General features: G+C 47.6%; 1 protein-coding gene across 2 annotated transcripts in view; it reads left to right on the top strand.

Annotated features, from left to right (window-relative positions):
* SECISBP2 (SECIS binding protein 2) overlaps positions 1 to 22,208 on the top strand; it is a 429,157-nt gene that overhangs the window by 250,332 nt on the left and 156,617 nt on the right. For both annotated transcript variants that reach the window (XM_078675640.1, XM_078675639.1), the window contains exon 7: positions 13,309 to 13,478. In XM_078675640.1, the coding sequence (XP_078531766.1) occupies positions 13,309 to 13,478 (170 nt within the window). The remainder of the gene's footprint in view (positions 1 to 13,308; positions 13,479 to 22,208) is intronic.

Genomic DNA, 22,208 nt, shown 5'->3' with positions numbered 1-22,208 from the left:
TAGCCATTGGGAGAGGGCTCTGTCCGTCAATCCCGGACCAGATTCGGGGGCGTTCCCGAGAATTTTTCGCTTTTGGCTACGTCAGCCGAAAGCCTGTTCTCGTCAACGCCCCCGAATCTGGTCCGGCATTGCACGACAGCTCCTTCCTGCACACATTACCCTGCCTTTAATTAATTACTACCTCCTTCAAGGCAAACCTTTAATAAACAGCCATTTGTGCTGACGGAGTAGAATCAAAGTGCTTGCATCGCAGCCACTGAGAGCACAGAACTGTGCGGGCAGCACGTCCCCAGAGAGTGCACGGGGGGGTTGTGACCTGATCCGAGGGCTGCACGCGCTCCAATTCCTCAGGTGCACCGAGGGTTGTGATAGGATCCAAGCGCTGTACCCCCCCCCCCCGGCTTTGGGGGCCGTGACGCAGAAGTGCTCTGAAGGTCTTTCCAGAAACGTCACTGCGTCAGGCTTCCCGGTGCCGCCAAGCTTCCCAGGGCTATTGGTTGGCGCTTCTAGGAAATGTGCAGCGGCTCTGCGGCTGAAGTACAGAGTACCTCCAAAAAGGCTGATTAAGACTGCAAAGTTTGGTGTTTTAGGGAGTACGGAACAGCCTACCACGGTGCAATGGAAGCCAAGCTGTACGTGCCCCAGACCTAAAGATTACCAAGGGCGCACGTGCACAAGACATTCACAGTGCACTCAAATGTGTAATGTTTTCACGAAAGAAAGAAACCCACTTAGTGCCCAGCGTCGCGAAGCCAACTATCCACATTATCATCCTCTTTGAAATGGCCGACGCGCCTATTTCACTTTTGCTGGATCACTCGCCGTCCTTGATCTCGCTCACTTCTTTGGGGGCGTTAATTGAAGGGCGGTTCCAAATTAACGTGGACTTAAAAACTGCGGGATACTTGCCTTTGGCCTGAGGCATCCCGAAACTGGATTGAAGATCCTCACATGCCGCTAAAATGTAAGTACTAGGGGCCCCCCGAGCGCCAATAACTGTGGATATTTTTCGCCCCACTGGGATCTGAATTTGTTTTTGAAACCCGTCCCCTTTCGCGTTCTGCTACACGGGGCAATTTCAGCATATCTGTCTGTCCCTGCCTGAGAGAGTGGTTTTACAGTAATTAATCAGAACGCCGGGTGCCGAGTAGTTTAGCGTGTTAAACAGGGTAATTTTAACCTCCCATCAGCCTTCAAATTTGTCGACTCCGGACACATATGCTTAGACTTGTAAATCGGATTGCTAAGTCTGTCTGCCCCCCCATTTTTGAGGTAGTGGCTTTGAAGTAACTTGTAAGACCGCCAGGGGTGCGGAGTAGCTCTACCTGTAAAACGGGGGTACTTCTAACATCCCCCTGACTAAAAACCTCTCGCTACTGCTTAGTTCGAAAATATTTATGAACCTTATTAACAGCGTAAAAGACTACGATCGAGTTATGTCTATTCTTATAACTCTCCGCAGAAACAGTCGCTGAAAATCTTGCAACTAGAAGCAGTTCATCGGCCTGGCTGCTGATTCTCCGGCCGATGAATTAGCACCGGTCACTACTACGTTAACGAGGTATGCTGTCCTGGCTATGGACTGCGCTAATATGTAGTGGGGTAGATTCACCCTGGCGCTGACTCTCCTAAGCAAGCCCCTTCTCTACTAGACCTGCCAGCGTGGATGGTTAAACTGCAGGTTTACCTAACCGTGTATATATTCCCCCCCCCCCGCTGTCTGTCTCCGGCCCCTTGTTTTGTTTTACCAACGATTGAACATTGGCAGAGTGGCATGGTCCAGCTAGGATTCAAACTTATGTCTGTGGGCTACGTACAAATCTCAGCAGCAGCCACACTGACCACTGAGCTCGTGTTTCTGGATAGCAGCCTGTGATATGCACACGGATCCCTGCAGCAGGCCAGCTAAACCTTTGTGCTGAAATAAAAATGTGACATGAATGAAGGCTTCAGGAACATCTCGGTAGCAGTGGCATTAACTGTCAGGGCTATCAGACCTACGCTTTTCATCCCTATCTCTGCTGTAGAGACAAAAACCTACTGAGCTGTCTCACTTGAAGTGAATCATGAGAGCTGCACATCGCACATACTTTGCTGTTGCAAAAGCCTTTGGCCTGTACGTTATGGAGAAATCAGTGCAGCATGTGCTGAACCCATTGAACTTTCTGTTCAGATCGTTTTTGCCTCGCACACAGAGCGACCCTTGAAGGTTTGGCAGCTTATTTTTGGCCAACGCTATATAGTTTTTTATGTAAGTACCTATCCGGGTGGCGCGACTTTGCAGCAATATATTTCATTATGTATGGGGTGCTATTTTTCTTAATTTGGGCTAGTGCAGTTTCCCAGAAAGTCCATATTGGGGAAAAAAATGAATATTGATTTTAGCTGCTGTAGAAAAGCACTGACCATTTGAATAATAATAATAAATTCTTTATTCGGAATTTCAGTATTAGAAATCCATAAAAGCAATGTTAATACATAGCAAGTAAATCGTAAAAAATTTTTGAACATGAGTTTTAAAATGCAGAATAATTTCATAGACGATAAGTTTCACGAAACTATTTACAAAATTAGAAAAAATTACTTTACAGATTTTTTCTATGTCTGTATATGCATTTTAAAAGATTAAGAACATGATAGCAGGTTATTTCAGTATCCAAGAGCTGTAAACTCAACATAGCAGGACGACACTGCCTGAATCCCCAAGATTTTAACAGAGTCAATAACCAAAATTTGCGATGTTCATGATAAAATTTGCAAAACAAAACTGTATGTAAAGTGGTTTGTAATGACTTTTCATCACAGGGACACAGGGGTAAAATCGTATCCCATGCATTTGTTACTGGGAAAGCTACTAGCCTGTGAAATAGATTTAATCTGAATCTTATCAGAAGAAAACGATCGAAAACACTGATTTTAAGATTTAAGTAAGGCTGGATGGAAAGGGTGGATTGAACCATTACAGCATGTTGGACAGACGGTTTGCCTGCTTCAGTTTGTAGTCTCAGATTTTGCAAATGTCCCAGGGCTAGTGTTTGTAGTTGTTTTTTGAGAGTTCACTGATTTTTTCGGAAGTCGAATAGTATTTTTCGGCCCCAAGGTCAATAAAAAAGTTCCTGATGTAAGCTAGCCATTTTATTTTTAGAGCATGGTCTAGTGTCATAGCATCTGCCACTATTGTCTTAGTGAGGGCGTTTTTTTCTGAGGTCCAAATACGGCGCCATAAGAGTAACGGTTGTATTCTTGCCAAGTCCTCAATGTATGGGACGCCTAGTTCAACATGACATGCATACGTAGAGGATCGCTTTGGGGCTAATAAAAGGAACCTCAGAAAATTATTTTCTGCAATTTGCAGGGAAGAAACATCCATATGACCCCATACACTAGCTCCATATAGTGCTGTTGATTGGCACTTAGCTCTGTAAATGGCTAGTAATTCCAGGGGCGGTCGTTTTCCCAATTTTTGTGAGAAAGACACCAAGGCCGCTATCGCTCTCTTAAAGCAATGTTTCCTTGCTTCCACTGCCATTTTCCAGGACAATTTGTTATCTATTGTAATACCCAAGTAACAATATTCGGTTGCAAACTCTATTTTTTGATTTTTGAGGATTAACTCTTTAGGGTGTTTTCTCCCGGCACCTGCCGTCATCACAAAGGTTTTTTTCACATTTATATGCAGGTCTAGAGTGCCCATAAAGAGAGAATATCTATTAAGTATCCTCTGAAGTTCGCGGGGAGTCCGGGCCAGCAAGACAGCATCGTCCGCATAGAGTGGAGCGGGAATCGGGCGTTGTTTTGCCTGTGGGAGGTCCTGGGCGCCCCTCAGAAGCTCAACCTCCAAGTTGTTAGTATAGAGGGAGAAAAGGAAAGGCGCCAGGACACATCCTTGTCTGACTCCACGCTCTACTCTAAAGGACGCTGACAGCTCACCCTTTGTACCATAGCGGACTCTGGCAGAGGGTTTGGAGTACATTTCTCTCAGAAAATTCAGGAGTGGCAGATCAACCCCCATTTGTGACAAAAGGGACCACAATTTGGTATGAGAAACACAGTCAAACGCGGAGGACAAGTCCACGTAGATCATATATAGTTTGTCCTTCTTTGCATGTATGTATTTTCCGATGATAATGGAGAGGTTTAGGGCTTGTTCCACAGTTCCGAAACCCTCCCGGAAACCAAATTGCAACTCAGACAGGATGCCTCTCTCCTCCACTCATTTTTGAAGTCGCTCCAGGATCATCCTGCCTGCTATCTTTCCCAGTGAGTCCAGCAGAGATATTGGGCGGTAGCAGGCGGGGTCCTGGCGATTGCCCTTCTTGAAAATCGGTACCATCACGGACCTTGTCCAAGACTCCAGGATTCCTTTCTTTGCAGCTGCCGTGCATACCCTGGTGATGATAAGAGCCCAGAGATCTGTATTATGTTTAAAAAAGTCTACCGGGACTCCGTCCGGTCCTGGAGCTTTTCCGTTTTTGCTTGATTTCAGGGCCAAAAGGACCTCAGACATTTCAAAGTCTATTTGGATGGGGTAGGATGGAACTACTAAGTTTCTATCTTCAATTTCTTGTTCTGTTGGTTGTTTTTGGAATTTTTTTGAAAAGTGTGATACCCATTCTAACTCATCTATAGCAACTTCGATTTTTGGGATTTTATCGTCAACCAAAAATGGGGCTCTCACTACTCTCCAAAATGCCTGGCTGTTTTTTTCCTGGGCACTAGAGTGGAGTTCATCCCACAAAGCTTGCTTTAACTCCGCCTTTCTCTTTTTCCTGATGGCAAGGTATTCCTTTCTTAGTGCGGATATAACGTGGGGGTCCCTTTCATCCTTATTTAGTGCTATTTTGAGCTTTGGGATTTTATCGTCAACCAAAAATGGGGCTCTCACTACTCTCCAAAATGCCTGGCTGTTTTTTTCCTGGGCACTAGAGTGGAGTTCATCCCACAAAGCTTGCTTTAACTCCGCCTTTCTCTTTTTCCTGATGGCAAGGTATTCCTTTCTTAGTGCGGATATAACGTGGGGGTCCCTTTCATCCTTATTTAGTGCTATTTTGAGCTTTGAGTGAGCCTGGGTGTATTCATGGTTAAACCATCCTTTAATTTGTTGGGGGCCTACTTTATGTTTTACTGTGAGTAGAGATTTGGTTTCTTCCATGATTTGTGCAAAGTTACTAAGAAGTTCCTCATCTTCTGTCTGTATGTCTAAACATTTCTTGATTTGGGGGTATGACAATTTTATCAGATCTTTGTTAAGTTCCCCTGGGTTTGTTTTCCCCCACTTTATTGTATACCCATTTATTTGGCCCAGATTTATATTGTCCTGGGTCAATGCACTAGCTAATGTCACAGGTAGGGATTGTTGATAGTTTAAAAACATTTCCAATTTAAGAATGGAATGATCACTTAAAGTGTTGGCTAAAACTTCAAACTGGTTGTAAGCTAGCCGATATTATAATATAGTCAACTGTAGTACTAAATCCCCTTCCTACATATGTCGGTTCTAGAGAATTAGTTCTAACATCTGGAGTGTTTACTACTTGGAGGTCCAGGTCTGATAGAATATCGTTCATTGTTCCACCGATATTATTGTGAAAAAAGTGAGTAAGGGGGTTACCTTCCTCTGTCACCATTCCTGCACATTTTTGCTCTGGCTGGGTACAGTGATGCAAGTTGAAGTCCCCTGCCCATATTATAGATACTGAGCCCTTTGCTCCTCGTTTCTGCCTTAAGGTGGTTAATTTCTCGTGCAAGTGCGCCAACACTTTCTGGAGCTGTGGTTCCTCGAGGTTGTTGTAAAAGTTAACGAGGACAACAGACTCATTTTTGGGTAGGGAGAGACAAATGATCTGGAAATTATGTTCCAGTTCAATAATGTTTCTTTTTATTTTTTGGATGGTATTAGCTATATAGGTGATTAATCCTCCCTTTGGCCTACCCTTTTGTCCCACCAATGCTGGAGAAAAGTACGTCTTATAACCCAACAGGTGAAGTTCTATTCGCGACCAAGTCTCCTGTAAGCAGACTATTTGATGCCTGTCCACAGGATGCATGATACTCCCATCCTCAACCTTTGGCCGTAATCCTGCGATGTTCCAGGAGATCATGGTCAAAGATGGAGGTTCATTATTAGGGCTATTTTCGATTTGTGAGTTACCAAGAGTAACTGGGTCATCAAAAGTTAGAGGGTTATCTAGGGTTGGGGGGTTGTCTGGAAGTTTGAGGGCCTATTCGTCTGGCTGTGATGGTCAGTCCACGCACTCTAGGCCACTATACATATTCGTTAGTGGTATTCCATTCCAACCCTCCCAACGTGGTGGTTCTCTGTAATTTCTCCACTGTTCTTGCCCTCTCCACTCCTCCCTTTCTCTTCCTCGGTAACGGGGGCCCACTGTGTACCAGGGTCCATCATTTTGTGAGGGACCATTCGGAAATCTAGGTGGGTAAAAGAAAGAGAGGCGCTTTATGCCTATCCCCCCATTTAGGTTTAAATCCTCCTCTGAGCAGATATATTCCACTATTCTAGGGTCCTCAAAAGTAATTAAAATGCAGTCACCCTGTATTGTTTTTTTACCATGGCCAACCCAGGGGGCTCTTCTAACCATTAAAATTCTGGTGGAGCAATAGGGAGGTGGTGGGCGATTTATACTAAGCCAGTGTTGTATCTTGTTTTTTAAGGACCAATTTGGTTCGAGTTTTTGGTCCATCAGTTCTGGGACACCGGTCAGAATAACAACAAATGGGCTCGCTTCTGGTGGAAGAGTTACTGGTCGTGTTTCGCCCTGTTGTTGTCTCTCCCTCTCTCGATGTATTTGGGGTTGTTTAGTTTGGGGTTGTTTATTCTTCATGTCTGTTGTGACGGTATTACAAGGGGTGCTGTTTTTTCCAGATAGGGTATTTGCAGATAAAATCTCTTCTGTTTTTTTCTTAGACGCTATCGTGGTTGTGGGTTTCAGTACTACAGTGGGCACAGGGGTCGAGCTTTTAGCTTGAGCCACGGGGATTGAGTTTGACGACTTAGCCACCCCGGGCTTCTGTACTTTTGGTGGCTCTTGAGAACGGTTAGGGTTATGCTTAGTCATCACCAGGGCTGAGAGTTCGACTAAAGCTTTTTCTAAATTTGTCAATATGACTTGTATGGGTGCAAGGGTTTTCTGTAGGAGATCTCCGATTTTTGCTAATAGGTCTGTGTTATAATTATGTTCAGGTTCCTTTGTTGGGGAATCCTCTGATGCTAACACTAGGCTTGTGAGAAGTGAGGCATCGTATACATGATGTATCATCGCAGTGTGCCTATTCTGATTTTCCGGCAAAGGGGGGCTAAGTGTGTTCCCTGTTTCTTCTATTGTGACTGGAGTTGGTTGAGTCGTTGGTACTTTACTTATCACTAGATGATTCTTCTTCCTTATGGCTCCCTCTCTCCTCCCTCTTGCCTGTCTTACCTCTTCAGGGGTGGGGTGTGGGACTAGGTCTGGGGTTTTTTCTAGGTCTAAATCAGATGTTAATTGGGATTCTGAAAGTTGTGACAATTGCGAAGCCGATAGATCCACTATGTTTGGAAGACTCTGTCTTTTATTATTCCCACCCTCGGTCTGTCTTTGATCCTTTTGGGGGACCGGCGTTCTGGCTGTTGCCAGGTGACCCATTGAGGATCTTCTAGCCTCCAGGAGGTCTTGGGATACCCTTCGTTCGATAAGTGTGATGCTCTGATCTATAAAAGAGTTTGCCTTTGTAATAAAACTGTCTATAGGGCCAATTAGTTGCCCTTTTTTTGCCGCAGTCTTACTCCTGGATCCTCTAGGAGACATACCTGTAGGATTGGAGGAGTTGTGTGGTCGGTTTTTGAGCTAGAGATTAAAGGGGGTGGCCCAGCCCGGCCCCAATCGGCCTCTAACGGCCTAAAACGGCCCGCTCTTTGCCCGGGCTTTGTTCCGCGCTTCGTTCCGCGCTTCGTTCCGCGCGCGTCCCGCGGGCGCGGGGAAAGTGTCAATTGTTAACGTAGGCGCTGGGGGCGTGGCTTCCGGGGAGAGCTGGCCAGGTGACTGTGATTGGCCTCGCAGGGACTCCTGGGCAATGGAGTCCCTGCACTTTTGCTCGCAGCCCCGTTGAGCCTACGCAGCCCGCGCTCCCTCGCTGACCTGGTGAAGCGGGTCCCGGGAAGCGGGACCGGCAAACAGTGGAACAGGTGGCAGGAAGAAATCAGGGTAGATTCTGTGATCCTCGCTCCTCTCGCTGTGTCAGGCTGTAGAAAAACAGGTCCCACCAGTAAGCAGGTAACGGACGGTTTTTCAAGGGTCCAGGCGCTGGGGGCGTGGCTTCCGGGGAGAGCTGGCCAGGTGACTGTGATTGGCCTCGCAGGGACTCCTGGGCAATGGAGTCCCTGCACTTTTGCTCGCAGCCCCGTTGAGCCTACGCAGCCCGCGCTCCCTCGTTGACCTGGTGAAGCGGGTCCCGGGAAGCGGGACCGGCAAACAGTGGAACAGGTGGCAGGAAGAAATCAGGGTAGATTCTGTGATCCTCGCTCCTCTCGCTGTGTCAGGCTGTAGAAAAACAGGTCCCCATTTGAATAAGATATTGGACACCATTACAATCCGCAGGTGCTGGCAAATTATCGTAACCGGCTCAGTGGGGTTCGTAGATGAAATGGACAAAATGTATGCAGCTGATTCAAATCTACCTTAAGGTGGTTAAGAGGCTGTGATACTCCAGTTCACTGGTACTCATTTTATCAACCTCAGGAGGACGTAATGGCGAGTTGTTCCCTCAAGTATTTTTCCCACGACTTTGCTGCTTCTAGAGTTCTCTTTACGAGGTTCATGCCCGCGAGTTCTGAGTAGAAAAAATACACGTGTGAAGAAAGCTCAAAGAAGGAGAGTGTGTGCTGTCGTGATGAGTGAATGATTATTGTACCGTAAGTCACAGGGTCAAATACCCAGAAGGACTTCACTGCCTTTCATCCTTTTGAAGTAAGTAAAATGATTATCAATTTCTATTTGGCAATAGTATTTATGTAAAAAAAGGTCTTTGTACCATACTTTGGATAAAAGTAATAAATATAACTGATTATTTCAAATTCCCATTTGAACTTCTTCTATCAAATGTATTTGATTTTCTAAGTCTTGGGGTGCCGGGCACGTTACTAGTCAGGATGAGGATGCATTGTGAGAGCTCTGGGAGTGTCTTGGATCTGAGGCACGAGTCACTGTAAGTGGAGACTGGGGTGCGTCGCAGTCTGTGAATGGGTCTGTACTTGGACAGTTGTGTATGCAGACTGCATTATGAGAGGTTCCTTTGATACATAGTGTAGATGTCAATGATGTTGCATTATATGCCCCCCCCCACCGAGCTATGTAAATATGTGGCAAATAACATCGACTCTTCCAGTCTTCCTGCAACAAAATCTCTCACGCACGCACTCTCTTCTCTCTCTCACGCACTCACTACTCTCTCTCACGCACTCTCTCCTCTCCTCTATCTCTCTCTCGTATTTTCAGATGTTGTCAACCTGCATGTGTCTTTCACGATGCTCTAATGTCCCTCACCGTTAGTCACAGCCTGAGCCACCCCCATCATTTCTTTGACATCTGTGGTATCCAGGTTTGTCTACTGACAGCTGTACTTGTTGTTCGTCGTGACAAGCAGCCCAGCTAGCATCATCTGTTTGTGTTGGAAGCTTGCCCTGCCTGACCTTTGCTGCGCCTGTTGGCCTAAATCGCACATATTTCCTTGAGCTGTATCTGCATGATGCTAAACCATACCTTTTCTGTGCTGCAGATGTTAGGAAACGTAGGACATGTTATATTCTTGTGCGAATTTCACGTTTCCACTTGCTTGCAAGAGAACTGCAGGTTAGCAGCACAAGGTATTCATACAGTTTCTCAATTCACGTGATACCACAGAGCATGCCGCCGATTAATTTATCTAATTTCACAGTTAACAGAGATTAGCTGACATACAGGTAACTCAGTATTTGTTGTTTACACAAGCTATTCACTCATGTAAAAAGAACGTTGCACACGCCTGATTTTTTGTGGAGAGATGTTGGAATTCTTTCTTTTGAAAACTTACAAAGGTTATCAACATTTTAGTGTGGAGAACTTTTTGTGTTCATCACTTCAGACGAATGTATATTAATTTCCTTATGATGCTGGAAGCCTCTGTCTGCGTCCAATCAAAAGATAGCTCAGCGGGTTAATCTGCCTGCTGCCAAGAATTATGTGCAATCTGCATTTCAAGAGTTTTGCTGATCCGGGCGGATTGAATACTTTTCATTCAGAGGTCGGTGACTCCAGTACTACTTTTGACCCCTGATCACAACTAGGGGCTAATTCTGTTTCCGATGAAAATCCCTGTTGTGGCCTGTTGCGCATGACGACTTCTCCACGAATTGTTCTGTGGAAGAGACACAAGGGGGCGCTGTGCTTGCTTCCCTGCCCCCTGGCTGTGCTTGCTTCCCTGCCCCCTGGCTGTGCTTGCTTGCTTCCCTGCCCCCTGGCTGTGCTTGCTTGCTTCCCTGCCCCCTGGCTGCGCTTGCTTGCTTCCCTGCCCCCTCGCTGTGCTTGCTTGCTTCCCTGCCCCCTCGCTGTGCTTGCTTGCTTCCCTGCCCCCTCGCTGTGCTTGCTTGCTTCCCTGCCCCCTCGCTGTGCTTGCTTGCTTCCCTGCCCCCTCGCTGTGCTTGCTCGCTTCCCTGCCCCCTAGGTGTGTGGGTGTGGCTCTCCTAGGTGTGTGGGTGTGTGTGGCTCTGGGTGTGGCAGTAATTGCTGTCTGCTGAGCTCGTCCAGTAGGGTACAATAGGTCTTACATTTGCGAGAGATTAAGCGGTTGGCAATGTAAATGACAATGCCATTTATTTGTCTGTTTTCAAAACCAACACACAAATAAAAATGTTGTCATTTACAATGCCAATAGCTCTAACTTTTGCAAAGGCGAAACCGTTGCATTGTAAATGCTTGTTATTATTTGGATGAGCCTTCTAGTATTACTATATATCTGCTGAGTCTAAAAAAAGCATGTGTGTTCAATGGAGAAAATTGCCACCTGTCTGGTGATGAGAATCTTTATATTAAACTTAGCATTTAGGCTAAGTAGTGCTAGTGGACAGGATGCAGATCAGAACACTAGGTCTTTCCCTGGTTTTGGAATGACAAAAAATAGTTGCTTCCTTCACAGCCTGTGTAATTGAACCTTTCGCTCAAAAAATACCTTGTGTAATCTTCCTATCAATCCTGAGAGGGCCGATAACAGGAGTTAGAAGCTCCCTTGTCAATAAAAGCCTACAGACTCTGTGTATTTAACACAGAAGATAGTTGTCATAAGCAGCAGACATCCAGCTGAAAATCCCGGATATATAATGAGCATTAACCAGGGAAATCAGGATTGGCATTAGTGATTCTTCTAATAATTCCTAATTTCTAAGGGACCCTGAAGGTCCCACTTGTAATATACTTTAGTTATGTTCTCCAGAAATTCCTATAGTCCCTGTATTGGCAATTCGGGGACGGTTAATGGGAAGGCAAGAAATCAGAATCACCAGGTACTGCACCAGGGCAATCCGGATGGGGCAAATGGCATTGAATACCTTGTTAAATGTTGTTGTAGGGTGGGACTTTGAAGGTAAACGCAGTGAGGGACATATTTGGTTGTATGCCTAGATGACCTCAAACATCATACTGCATTCTCAAGGCAACCAACTCTTTGCAGTGTCTGGGATGGATTTCTAGCAAGGTCTATCCTTTGGAGGTAATGCTCTTGAAATGGTGCCCAGTTATGGAGTTCCCGTACAACTCAAACACCTTGAATTCTTTCTAAATCCATTTATTTATTATGTTGCTAGTAACTGGTCAGCTCTGTTACTCCTTCTGCAAACCTTTAGCTACAGCATGATATTTTGCTTTATTCATGAAACACCATCTGAGTTATCTTGTAACCTGTGAAAAGTTTTCTATAGTCACTGCCTGACTGTTCTTCTTTAGCTTTCTAAACCTTTGACTCTGCCTCAAGACAGCCTGTGTTTTTCGTGGATGTTTCTTAAAGGTAGCTGATAATGCTGTCTATGCGTTTCTTAAGTTACTGTTTTGACGTCCTAAAGAGTCACTCACTGATTTCTCCCTCCTTCACTGTTGTTCATAAACTATTCATACATTACAAACTTTACTTCAGAATAGAAGAGCAACTACTTGAAGATCTGTTCATTAGCCCCCTCATTTTCAAGTGTGTCTAACATGATTGTGAACGGGACATGATCAGAAATCACTATATTCTCTGACTGAATTTGACCTTTATCTTCATGGTTGAAGCAGAAGCATTGGATGTGACACTTAACTGGGCCTCTTTGTAAGTTTACACTCTGCCACTGCATGACCATCCTCCACTAGAGTGGTTCACTTCCGCTAGGTCAGTCCCTCAATGAGGGATCTAGACTTTTTCCCCACTTCCTCTTAGCTCACTTCGTTTATGTTTTTTTTTAAACCCTTTTTATTGATACGTACATGGTAATGAGATAAACACTGAGAAAGTATATCTGTACCATATTTTGTTTTACAAATCTGCAATCATGTCATTTTACATTACATTTACTCATGGAGACAACTCTGTTATTTCAGAGTATCAGTATCACAGTCCTCGGTAAGCCTGCCAGTCCCCCCAAGCTCACCTCGTTTTTACTTACTTAAGCGGAGCCCACAGTAGCTGTCAACTCTAATATTGACACTACCATGCCACAGATACTCAAGTGCTCGCAAGGTCTGGAAAGTTTGTGAGACTCTTGGACAATCTTTTTTTACCCACCTTGGACCCTGTGCTCCCAGCTCCTCCACCCCAAAAACTCATCACAGACTTTTTTGTCCCATTGTTTAGTACTTTCTGTCTTAATCCATTTTATTTTAGGCCTAGCACAGTAGTGCGACTCACTAGTAACCACAAGACTGCTTTTATTTGTATAGGATTTTAAACCTGGACAGTTTGTTCTTCCAATTTCGCTTTCTAATATGATAATTGTGTTAATGCTGGAATTTTATAGCAATGGTTTTAAGTAACTGCGCTACTTTAATAAACTGAAACTGACACTACCATGCCAGTCAGAGTTGGTTCAATATCCGAAGCATATGCAAGTTATTTATTTTGTAACATTCTTGCATTGATGCCTTACATTACAGAATTTGAGCTCCAGTGATCTTGCTCTTTATATCCAGGCCTTGGCTATTCCCTGATAGACTACATTTTTTATAGGAATTTGAAGTAACGTCAGAAGATAACATCATTGGCGGCTTTCCTTTAAAAAAGGACAAGAAAATGTAATTTTATTTTTCATTTCAGTTGGCAGTGCCATCCCGGTACATTCCAAAGAATCTGCTCCTGTGGTGAAACAAAATCAGTTGAAGCAGGGAAAATCTCCTCATAACCCTTTGGACTCAAGCGCACCTCTTGTCAAAAAAGGCAAGCAGAGAGAAGTACCAAAGGCAAAGAAACCATCATCTTTGAAAAAGGTAATGCAATGAATATTTCCTTTACCATTCTAACCTATGTAGCACCTGAACAAAAACGTTTTTCTACCATATAAAATTCTATCCTTCTAGCCTTTCTGCGGTTCACATATTGCTTCGCTTTCTAAATGCTCTCCTTGTGTATTGAGATTTTCTTACATCTTTGTGTTCATGACCAAACAAAGGCTTCTTGAGGGCTACCAGACAGCAGAATAAATTTAAGCAGTTGGATACATGTTTAGACCAGGAGTGGATTGAAAACAATATATAGACAGATTATAGCTGGTCTGACTGGATTGATTGCAGAAGGCATTGCGAGGTTGGCGTTTGGCGTGAGACTGTTGTTTCTTTCCAATTTTGGCTACTTTATCGTTATCCTCTTCAATATTTGAAAGGAGCACATATCGTCATTAAGTTGAAATTCTGATGAAACATATTCCTTGGTATTCTAAAGACCATATCCCATGGACATTTTGATGAAAAATATCGCCTAAATTGCCGGTATTTGCCTGACCGGTCCTGGTGAAACTAACTTCGCCGTTTTGCTTATAGTTCCATTACTACGGATATTTTTGACAAAATGCATTTGCTATAAATGCCCCTAATTTGCTCGTCTGCCCTGAAGAAGTCCATCTGACTGGACGAAAAGCGTTGGCTGTCTTTTTCAATCATGAATGATTTTTAAATACAACTTAAATAAAAGAAGATAGTTGAAGAAAAAAACACTCTGGACACGTATCTGATATTTTATTAAGTGTCTAGTCTCTGTGGTGTTTAGTGGTGCACCTTTGCATTTGTTTTAGAATTGTTATAATCCTCTTTTTGGATTGCATTGTGGCAGTGGATGCTTTAACAGTGTGCACACAAATTTGGTGGGTGATCTCCACCATACTCCTACTGTTTAGGGATAGCAGATCATGTGCTGGCCTATTGCAGGGTTCACTGTCAACATCTTTTTGTAGCTATAGATTATAGACTGTTGTTGGAAACAATCTATTTGGCCGAATAGCAGGGTATGGGTTATCGATTGTACATAGTGGCTAATGTTCACATAAAGTTTTAAGTAGTTGAGATACTATTTTTCGTCATGAAGGAATCTTCATTATTATTCATCAACGTGGAATATCTGCCTGTGTGCTGCATCTTAGAGCAGAGCAATTTCCTTAAAAACATAGTTTATTCCAAACTATACATTTGAAGCAATTCATGTCTAAAAGGAGAAAATAAGCATTTTTTGGTTTCTAAATTCAATTAGACTTAAAAACAAACAACTCATTCTATTAATGCTTCAGCTGCTCTTGCAACTTGCACACATATATGTTGATATGCATGTGTCATCACAATGATGTCAGACACTTATCAGAAAGAACAGAGGGGGATTCCCTAGCCCCTCCCAAGTCCTTCCCCAGGATCAAGCCAGTGGAGGGACTAAAGGCAGCTTTCATTGCTTCCAGTTCATCCCTTTCCATGCCTTATGGCCAGATTCTGATTTCCTGTTGGTAGAGAAGAATAAAGGTGAGTGGCAGGAGCAGTACCCTCCATCCTTCCAAGCATCACTCCCACTACACCAACATAAGAAATGTATCTGATAGAGACTACTAGCCGCAGATTCCTTAACGTAGAATCATCCCCAGGCGTGAGAGTGGATCTTCAAAACTTTTCTGCCACAGCACCCTGCGCGCCGGAGGGACGGCACCACGTGACTCCGCCTTGACGTTGTCTGCGTCCGTGACGTCAGCGAGAATACATAAGTCCCACCCCTGCGTGCCTTCGTCAGTTTTTTCTCTTTTCCGCTTGCAGCGCGGATCCGGATTGTGTCAGGCCTTCTCTTCTTTCTCACGCTTTGGCATTAGTGGAACAGGCTTCAAGACGTGTACCTCCTGTGCACGTCCCAAGTCGGCGACGGACACTCATCCGATTTGCATGTGGTGTCTAGGTGAGCACCACGACTAAGATGAGTGCGACGCCTGCCAGCACCTTAAGCCTAAATCACGGCGGGAGCGCCGGATGAAGTTGCTGTCGGCACGCTTGTCCAGGTCGGTATCATCCCAGCGTCCGTCCTCTACCTCGGAAGTACTGAGCCGCTGGTTCCGTCTGCAACGTTGTCTCTCGCCACGACCGAAAGGGCGTGGCTCACGGGCTGGTAGGTCCTTCAGTTTGTCTCCAAGGCCCTGTCCTCCTTCCCCGGTGGGCGCCAACTCCCCTCGGGACATGTGCCCCCACTTGTTGCCTTCCTACCCGCCATTTCCTGGCGCAGGGGCGACTAGGGCCCAAATGACAGCATACGCGACGGCTCTGCAGGCTTCTTTGGCACTTCCTCCACCTCCTGAAACGTCCGCGGATCCCTTGCCTCGAGCGGGGACTTCCGAGGAGTCGCCGGCGGCTCCGGCCCTGGCGCCGAAGGCTTCAGCTTCAGGTCATAGGAGGGTGGTGTCGTCGAGGTGCGATCTTTCGGGGCTCCCCTCTTTGGTGATTTGGAGTCTTGGGGTGATTCTTCTTCTTCTGTATTCCTCTGCCATTGTCTATTCCTCTGCGCTTCTGGCGGGAGTTCCTGGTGCTTTGACTGGGCTTGGAGTGTACTGTCCTCCCTTTGTCTTGCCTTCTTTGCTTGGTCTCTTCTCCTCTCCTTAACACATCCCCTGTGGGGCTATGTGTTCTTCTGAGCAGGTGAGGTCCTATTCTGCCTGGAGGGGGACTGGTTTCTCCCTGTCCCTATGACTCGTCCCCTGTGGGGCCCTGTATTCTTCCAGGCTGGGGGTGTCCACTGGCAGACCCTCCACCCCTTTGGCTAGGGTATCTATTCTACGTTAAGGAATCTGCGGCTAGTAGTCTCTATCACACAGCTTTCCAAACTTTTCATGTTGGTGACACACCCTTTTGTGAAAAGAAATTCAGGGACACGGTAACACGAGGAAGCGCAGCGGGCGAGCCTGAACCACCTATGGTGGGTTCGGGCCCCGCACCCCACACACATCACACACACACACACACACACCCACACACAACCCCACACACACCCCACCCCACAGACACACCACCCCACACACACATCTCCCACACACACACATAACCCCCCACACACTCAACCCCACACCCCCCCCACACACACATCCCACACACACACACCCCACACACCCCCCACACACATACCACACACACACACCACACACACACACCCCACACACCCAACACACAGAGACTTGAGGGGCACTGTTAAAGGGTACCAGTGAGGGAATCAGTGGCGGAGGTGGCCTTTCCCTCCATCTGTCTCCCTCCATCTGTCTCCCTCCGACTGTCGCCCTCCCTCTCTGTCTCAACCCCTCTCTGTCTCACTCCTTCTCTGTCTCCATCTCTCTCTGACTTCCTCCCTCTCTGTCTTCATCCCTCTGTCTCACTCCCTCTCCTTCCAACTGTCTCCCTCCCTCTGTCTCTCTCCCTTCCTCTCTGTCTCCCTCCCTCTCTGTCTCACTCCCTTCGACTGTCTCCCTCCCTCTGTCTCCCTCCCTCCCTCCCTCCCTCTTTGTCTCACTCCCTCTCTGTCTCACTCCCTCTCTATCTCACTCCTTCTCTGTCTCCCTCCCTCTCTGTCTCACTCCCTCTCTGTCTTCCTCCCTCTCTGTCTTCCTCCCTCTGTCTCACTCCCTCTCCTTCCAACTGTCTCCCTCCCTCTGTCTCTCGCCCTCCCTCTCTGTCTCACTCCGTCTGTCTCACTCCCTCCGACTGTCTCCCTCCCTCTGTCTCACTCCCTCCCTCCCTCTCTGTCTCACTCCCTCTCTGTCTCACTCCCTCTCTGTCTCACTCCCTCTCTGTCTCCCTCCCTCTCCCTCTGACTGTCTCCCTCCCTCTGTCTCCCTCCCTCCCTCTCTGTCCCAACCCCTCTCTGTCTCCCTCCCTCTCTGTCTCCCTCCCTCTCTGTCTCACTCCTTCTCTGTCTCACTCCTTCTCTGTCTCCCTCCCTCCCTGTCTTCCTCCCTCTCTGTCTTCCTCCCTCTCCTTCCAACTGTCTCCCTCCCTCTGTCTCTCTCCCTCCCTCTGTCTCTCTCCCTCCCTCTGTCTCTCTCACTCCCTCTCTGTCTCACTCCCTCTCTGTCTCACTCCTTCTCTGTCTCCCTCCCTGTCTCACTCCTTCTCTGTCTCCCTCCCTCTCTGTCTCCCTCTCTCTCTGTCTCACTCCCTCTCTGTCTCACTCCCTCTCTGTCTCACTCCCTCTCTGTCTCACTCCCTCTCTGTCTCCCTCCCTCTCTGTCTCACTCCTTCTCTGTCTCACTCCTTCTCTGTCTCCCTCCCTCTCTGTCTTCCTCCCTCTCTGTCTTCCTCCCTCTCTGTCTTCCTCCCTCTGTCTCACTCCCTCTGTCTCACTCCCTCTCCTTCCAATTGTCTCCCTCTGTCTCTCTCCCTCCCTCTCTGTCTCACCCCTTCTCTGTCTCACTCCTTCTCTGTCTCACTCCCTCCGACTGTCTCCCTCCCTCTGTCTCCCTCCCTCTCCCTCCCTCTGTCTCTCTCCCTCCCTCTGTCTCTCTCCCTCCCTCTCTGTCTCACTCCCTCTCTGTCTCACTCCCTCTCTGTCTCACTCCTTCTCTGTCTCCCTCCCTCTCTGTCTTCCTCCCTCTCTGTCTTCCTCCCTCTGTCTCACTCCCTCTCCTTCCAATTGTCTCCCTCTGTCTCTCTCCCTCCCTCTCTGTCTCACCCCTTCTCTGTCTCACTCCTTCTCTGTCTCACTCCCTCCGACTGTCTCCCCCTCCCTCTGTCTTCCTCCCTCCCTCCCTCCCTCTCTGTCTCACTCCCTATCTGTCTCACTCCCTCTCTGTCTCACTCCCTCTCTGTCTTCCTCCCTCTCTGTCTTCCTCCCTCTCTGTCTTCCTCCCTCTCTGTCTTCCTCCCTCTGTCTCTCTCCCTCTCTGTCTCCCTCCCTCTCTGTCTCCCTCCCTCTCTGTCTCCCTCCCTCTCTGTCTTCCTCCCTCTCTGTCTTCCTCCCTCTCTGTCTTCCTCCCTCTCTGTCTTCCTCCCTCTGTCTCACTCCCTCTCCTTCCAATTGTCTCCCTCTGTCTCTCTCCCTCCCTCTCTGTCTCACCCCTTCTCTGTCTCACTCCTTCTCTGTCTCACTCCCTCCGACTGTCTCCCTCCCTCTGTCTTCCTCCCTCCCTCCCTCTCTCACTCCCTATCTGTCTCACTCCCTCTCTGTCTTCCTCCCTCTCTGTCTTCCTCCCTCTGTCTCTCTCCCTCCCTCTCTGTCTTTCTCCCTCTCTGTCTCACTCCTTCTCTGTCTCCCTCCCTCTCTGTCTCCCTCCCTCCCTCTCTGTCTCACTCCCTCTCTGTCTCACTCCCTCTCTGTCTCACTCCTTCTCTGTCTCCCTCCCTCTCTGTCTTCCTCCCTCTGTCTCACTCCCTCTCCCTCCCTCTGTCTCTCTCCCTCCCTCTGTCTCTCTCCCTCCCTCTCTGTCTCACTCCCTCTCTGTCTCACTCCCTCTCTGTCTAACTCCTTCTCTGTCTCACTCCCTCCCTGTCTCACTCCCTCCCTGTCTCACTCCCTCCCTGTCTCACTCCCTCCCTGTCTCACTCCCTCCCTGTCTCACTCCCTCCCTGTCTCACTCCCTCCCTGTCTCACTCCCTCCCTGTCTCACTCCCTCTCTGTCTCACTCCCTCTCTGTCTCACTCCTTCTCTGTCTTCCTCCCTCTCTGTCTTCCTCCCTCTGTCTCACTCCCTCTCCTTCCAACTGTCTCCCTCCCTCTGTCTCTCTCCCTCCCTCTGTCTCCCTCCCTCCCTCTGTCTCTCTCCCTCCCTCTGTCTCTCTCCCTCCCTCTGTCTCTCTCCCTCCCTCTGTCTCTCTCACTCCCTCTCTGTCTCACTCCCTCTCTGTCTCACTCCTTCTCTGTCTCACTCCCTCTCTGTCTCCCTCTCTCTCTGTCTCACTCCCTCTGTCTTACTCCCTCTGTCTCACTCCTTCGCTGTCTCCCTCCCTCTCTGTCTTCCTCCCTCTGTCTCACTCCCTCTCCCTCCCTCCCTCTCTGTCTCACTCCCTCTCTGTCTCACTCCTTCTCTGTCTCACTCCTTCTCTGTCTCACTCCTTCTCTGTCTCCCTCCCTCTCTGTCTTCCTCCCTCTCTGTCTCCCTCCCTCTCTGTCTCCCTCCCTGTCTCTCTCCCTCCCTCTCTGACTAACTCCCTCTCTGTCTCACTCCCTCCCTCTGTCTCCCTCCCTCTGTCTCGCTCCCTCCCTCTCTGTCTCAACCCCTCTCTGTCTCACTCCCTCTCTGTCTCACTCCCTCTCTGTCTCACTCCCTCTCTGTCTCACTCCTTCTCTGTCTCCCTCCCTCTCTGTCTTCCTCCCTCTGTCTCACTCCCTCCCTCTCCCTCCCTCTGTCTCTCTCCCTCCCTCTCTCACTCACTCTCTGTCTCACTCCTTCTCTGTCTCCCTCCCTCTCTGTCTCACTCCCTCTCTGTCTCACTCCTTCTCTGTCTCACTCCTTCTCTGTCTCACTCCTTCTCTGTCTCCCTCCCTCTCTGTCTTCCTCCCTCTCTGTCTCCCTCCCTCTCTGTCTCCCTCCCTGTCTCTCTCCCTCCCTCTCTGACTAACTCCCTCTCTGTCTCACTCCCTCCCTCTGTCTCCCTCCCTCTGTCTCGCTCCCTCCCTCTCTGTCTCAACCCCTCTCTGTCTCACTCCCTCTCTGTCTCACTCCCTCTCTGTCTCACTCCCTCTCTGTCTCACTCCTTCTCTGTCTCACTCCCTCTCTGTCTTCCTCCCTCTGTCTCACTCCCTCCCTCTCCCTCCCTCTGTCTCTCTCCCTCCCTCTCTCACTCACTCTCTGTCTCACTCCTTCTCTGTCTCCCTCCCTCTCTGTCTCACTCCTTCTCTGTCTCCGTCCCTCTCTGTCTTCCTCCCTCTCTGTCTCACTCCCTCTCCTTCCAACTGTCTCCCTCCCTCTGTCTCTCTCCCTCCCTCTCTGACTAACTCCCTCTCTGTCTCACTCCCTCTCTGTCTCACTCCCTCTCTGTCTCACTCCCTCTCTGTCTCATCCCTCTGTCTCCCTCCCTCTCCCTCCGACTGTCTCCCTCCCTCTGTCTCCCTCCCTCCCTCCCTCTCTGTCTCAACCCCTCTCTGTCTCAACTCCTTCTCTGTCTCCCTCCCTCTCTCTCACTCCTTCTCTGTCTCCCTCCCTCTCTGTCTTCCTCCCTCTCTGTCTCCCTCCCTCTCTGTCTCCCTCCCTCTGTCTCTCTCCCTCCCTCTCTGTCTCACTCCCTCTCTATCTCACTCCCTCCGACTGTCTCCCTCCCTTTGTCTCCCTCCCTCCCTCTCTGTCTCACTCCCTCTCTGTCTGGTATGAACAGCATATATATTTATTTACCGTTATTGCAAGAGTGTTTATGTGGGCAAGCTGATAATTGCGGACAACATAAGTTACTTTCAGAAACTCAAGGACAAATATTTGGAAAGAAACACATTAATTTACTAAAAATGAAAAGTTGTTATATGGCGACAAAAAATGATGTATAATTAAGAAAAATTACAAGGTATTTTTTTAAGGATAATAATTTACTAAACATGGCAAACTGGTATTTTGGAACAAAAGTCGTGTGCTTAAATATGTTTCAAGATGATAGTCGATTAATAATTTGAGGACACAGTGATGATATTGAATAATCGGTCAATTGCAGAATGATCTGCCTTACTGCTGAGACGGTTGTTTCATCGATAAAGTGGAGCCATCTTATGTTCTATATTGGTAGATTTGACTACCTTGTTAAGAACACACATAACAGCTGCCTGAGAACAGATTCTCTTCCAGCAGTGTTCTCTGTCTCTGGTCTCTCAACCAGCAAGATTGAGCTAATCTGATAGACATCTCTGCTAACTTCTGAAAAGTGTGAAATCAGTAACGTTTCATGCTTTCATCAAATAAAGCAGCTAATCTATCAAAAGAGGCAGGCGGTAAAACTGAATGCAAGAGGAGCTAAAAACGAACACGAAGTTTTCCGGGTGTTGGCAGTTTCACACTGCACACACACATTATTTCAACTACTGAAGAAAGCCGTTTTTGAAGATTTGAAAATTGCACTGACAAATCTTGTTGTAAAAGGCACCATTTGGTCCATTTGTTTTCCTTTGTGGAGTGGGTGTGTGATGGGATGTAGACAGGCGCGTAACACCCTTTGGCCTCAAAGGGCTTCAGCCCCCCTCTCTCCTCCTCCTCCCCCCTCGTGTGTGGCAGCCCGGGATGAGACACTTCCCAGGCCCGCTCAGGGCTGCACCCCAGTACTTCACAGGTCGTTAAAGACCGTGTGCATGTTAATAGGGCTTTGTTGTTGCTTGCCCCTTCTAAGAGCCCCTGCAGCTCCACTCTGCCGATGCGACACATCTACATGTGGGTCGCGACACAGTAATGTGTTGCGCCACATAGTTTGGAAAGCTGTGCTCTATCAGATATTCGAGTTACATACCTTCGGTAATGATGTATCTGGTAGAGACGATTCTAGCCACAGATTCCTTCACAACCCGCCTTTCCTCCCTGTTTCTGCAAGGACCCTTCTTGGTCTTCTGCACTCGCCTGCCTCAGGGCGGCTATCCTCTGCGAGTGCCCTTTTCTTACTCCCTCCCTAGGGGTTGCTCACCTTGTTGTTGCTCCATTCCTTCCTTTCTGGGGATTGGATGATGAATTTCTGGGTACTTCAGCGCCCCTGCACCTCGGTCTTCAATGTGGGGTTCGTTCATGCTCTGCTTCCTTGTGTGGCTTGCACT

Source organism: Lissotriton helveticus, chromosome 2_1, assembly GCF_964261635.1.
Source record: "Lissotriton helveticus chromosome 2_1, aLisHel1.1, whole genome shotgun sequence".
NCBI classification, from domain to species: Eukaryota; Metazoa; Chordata; class Amphibia; order Caudata; family Salamandridae; genus Lissotriton; species Lissotriton helveticus.
The sequence above is the reverse complement of the archived record's forward strand: the minus strand, read 5'-3'. Positions and strand labels throughout refer to the sequence as shown.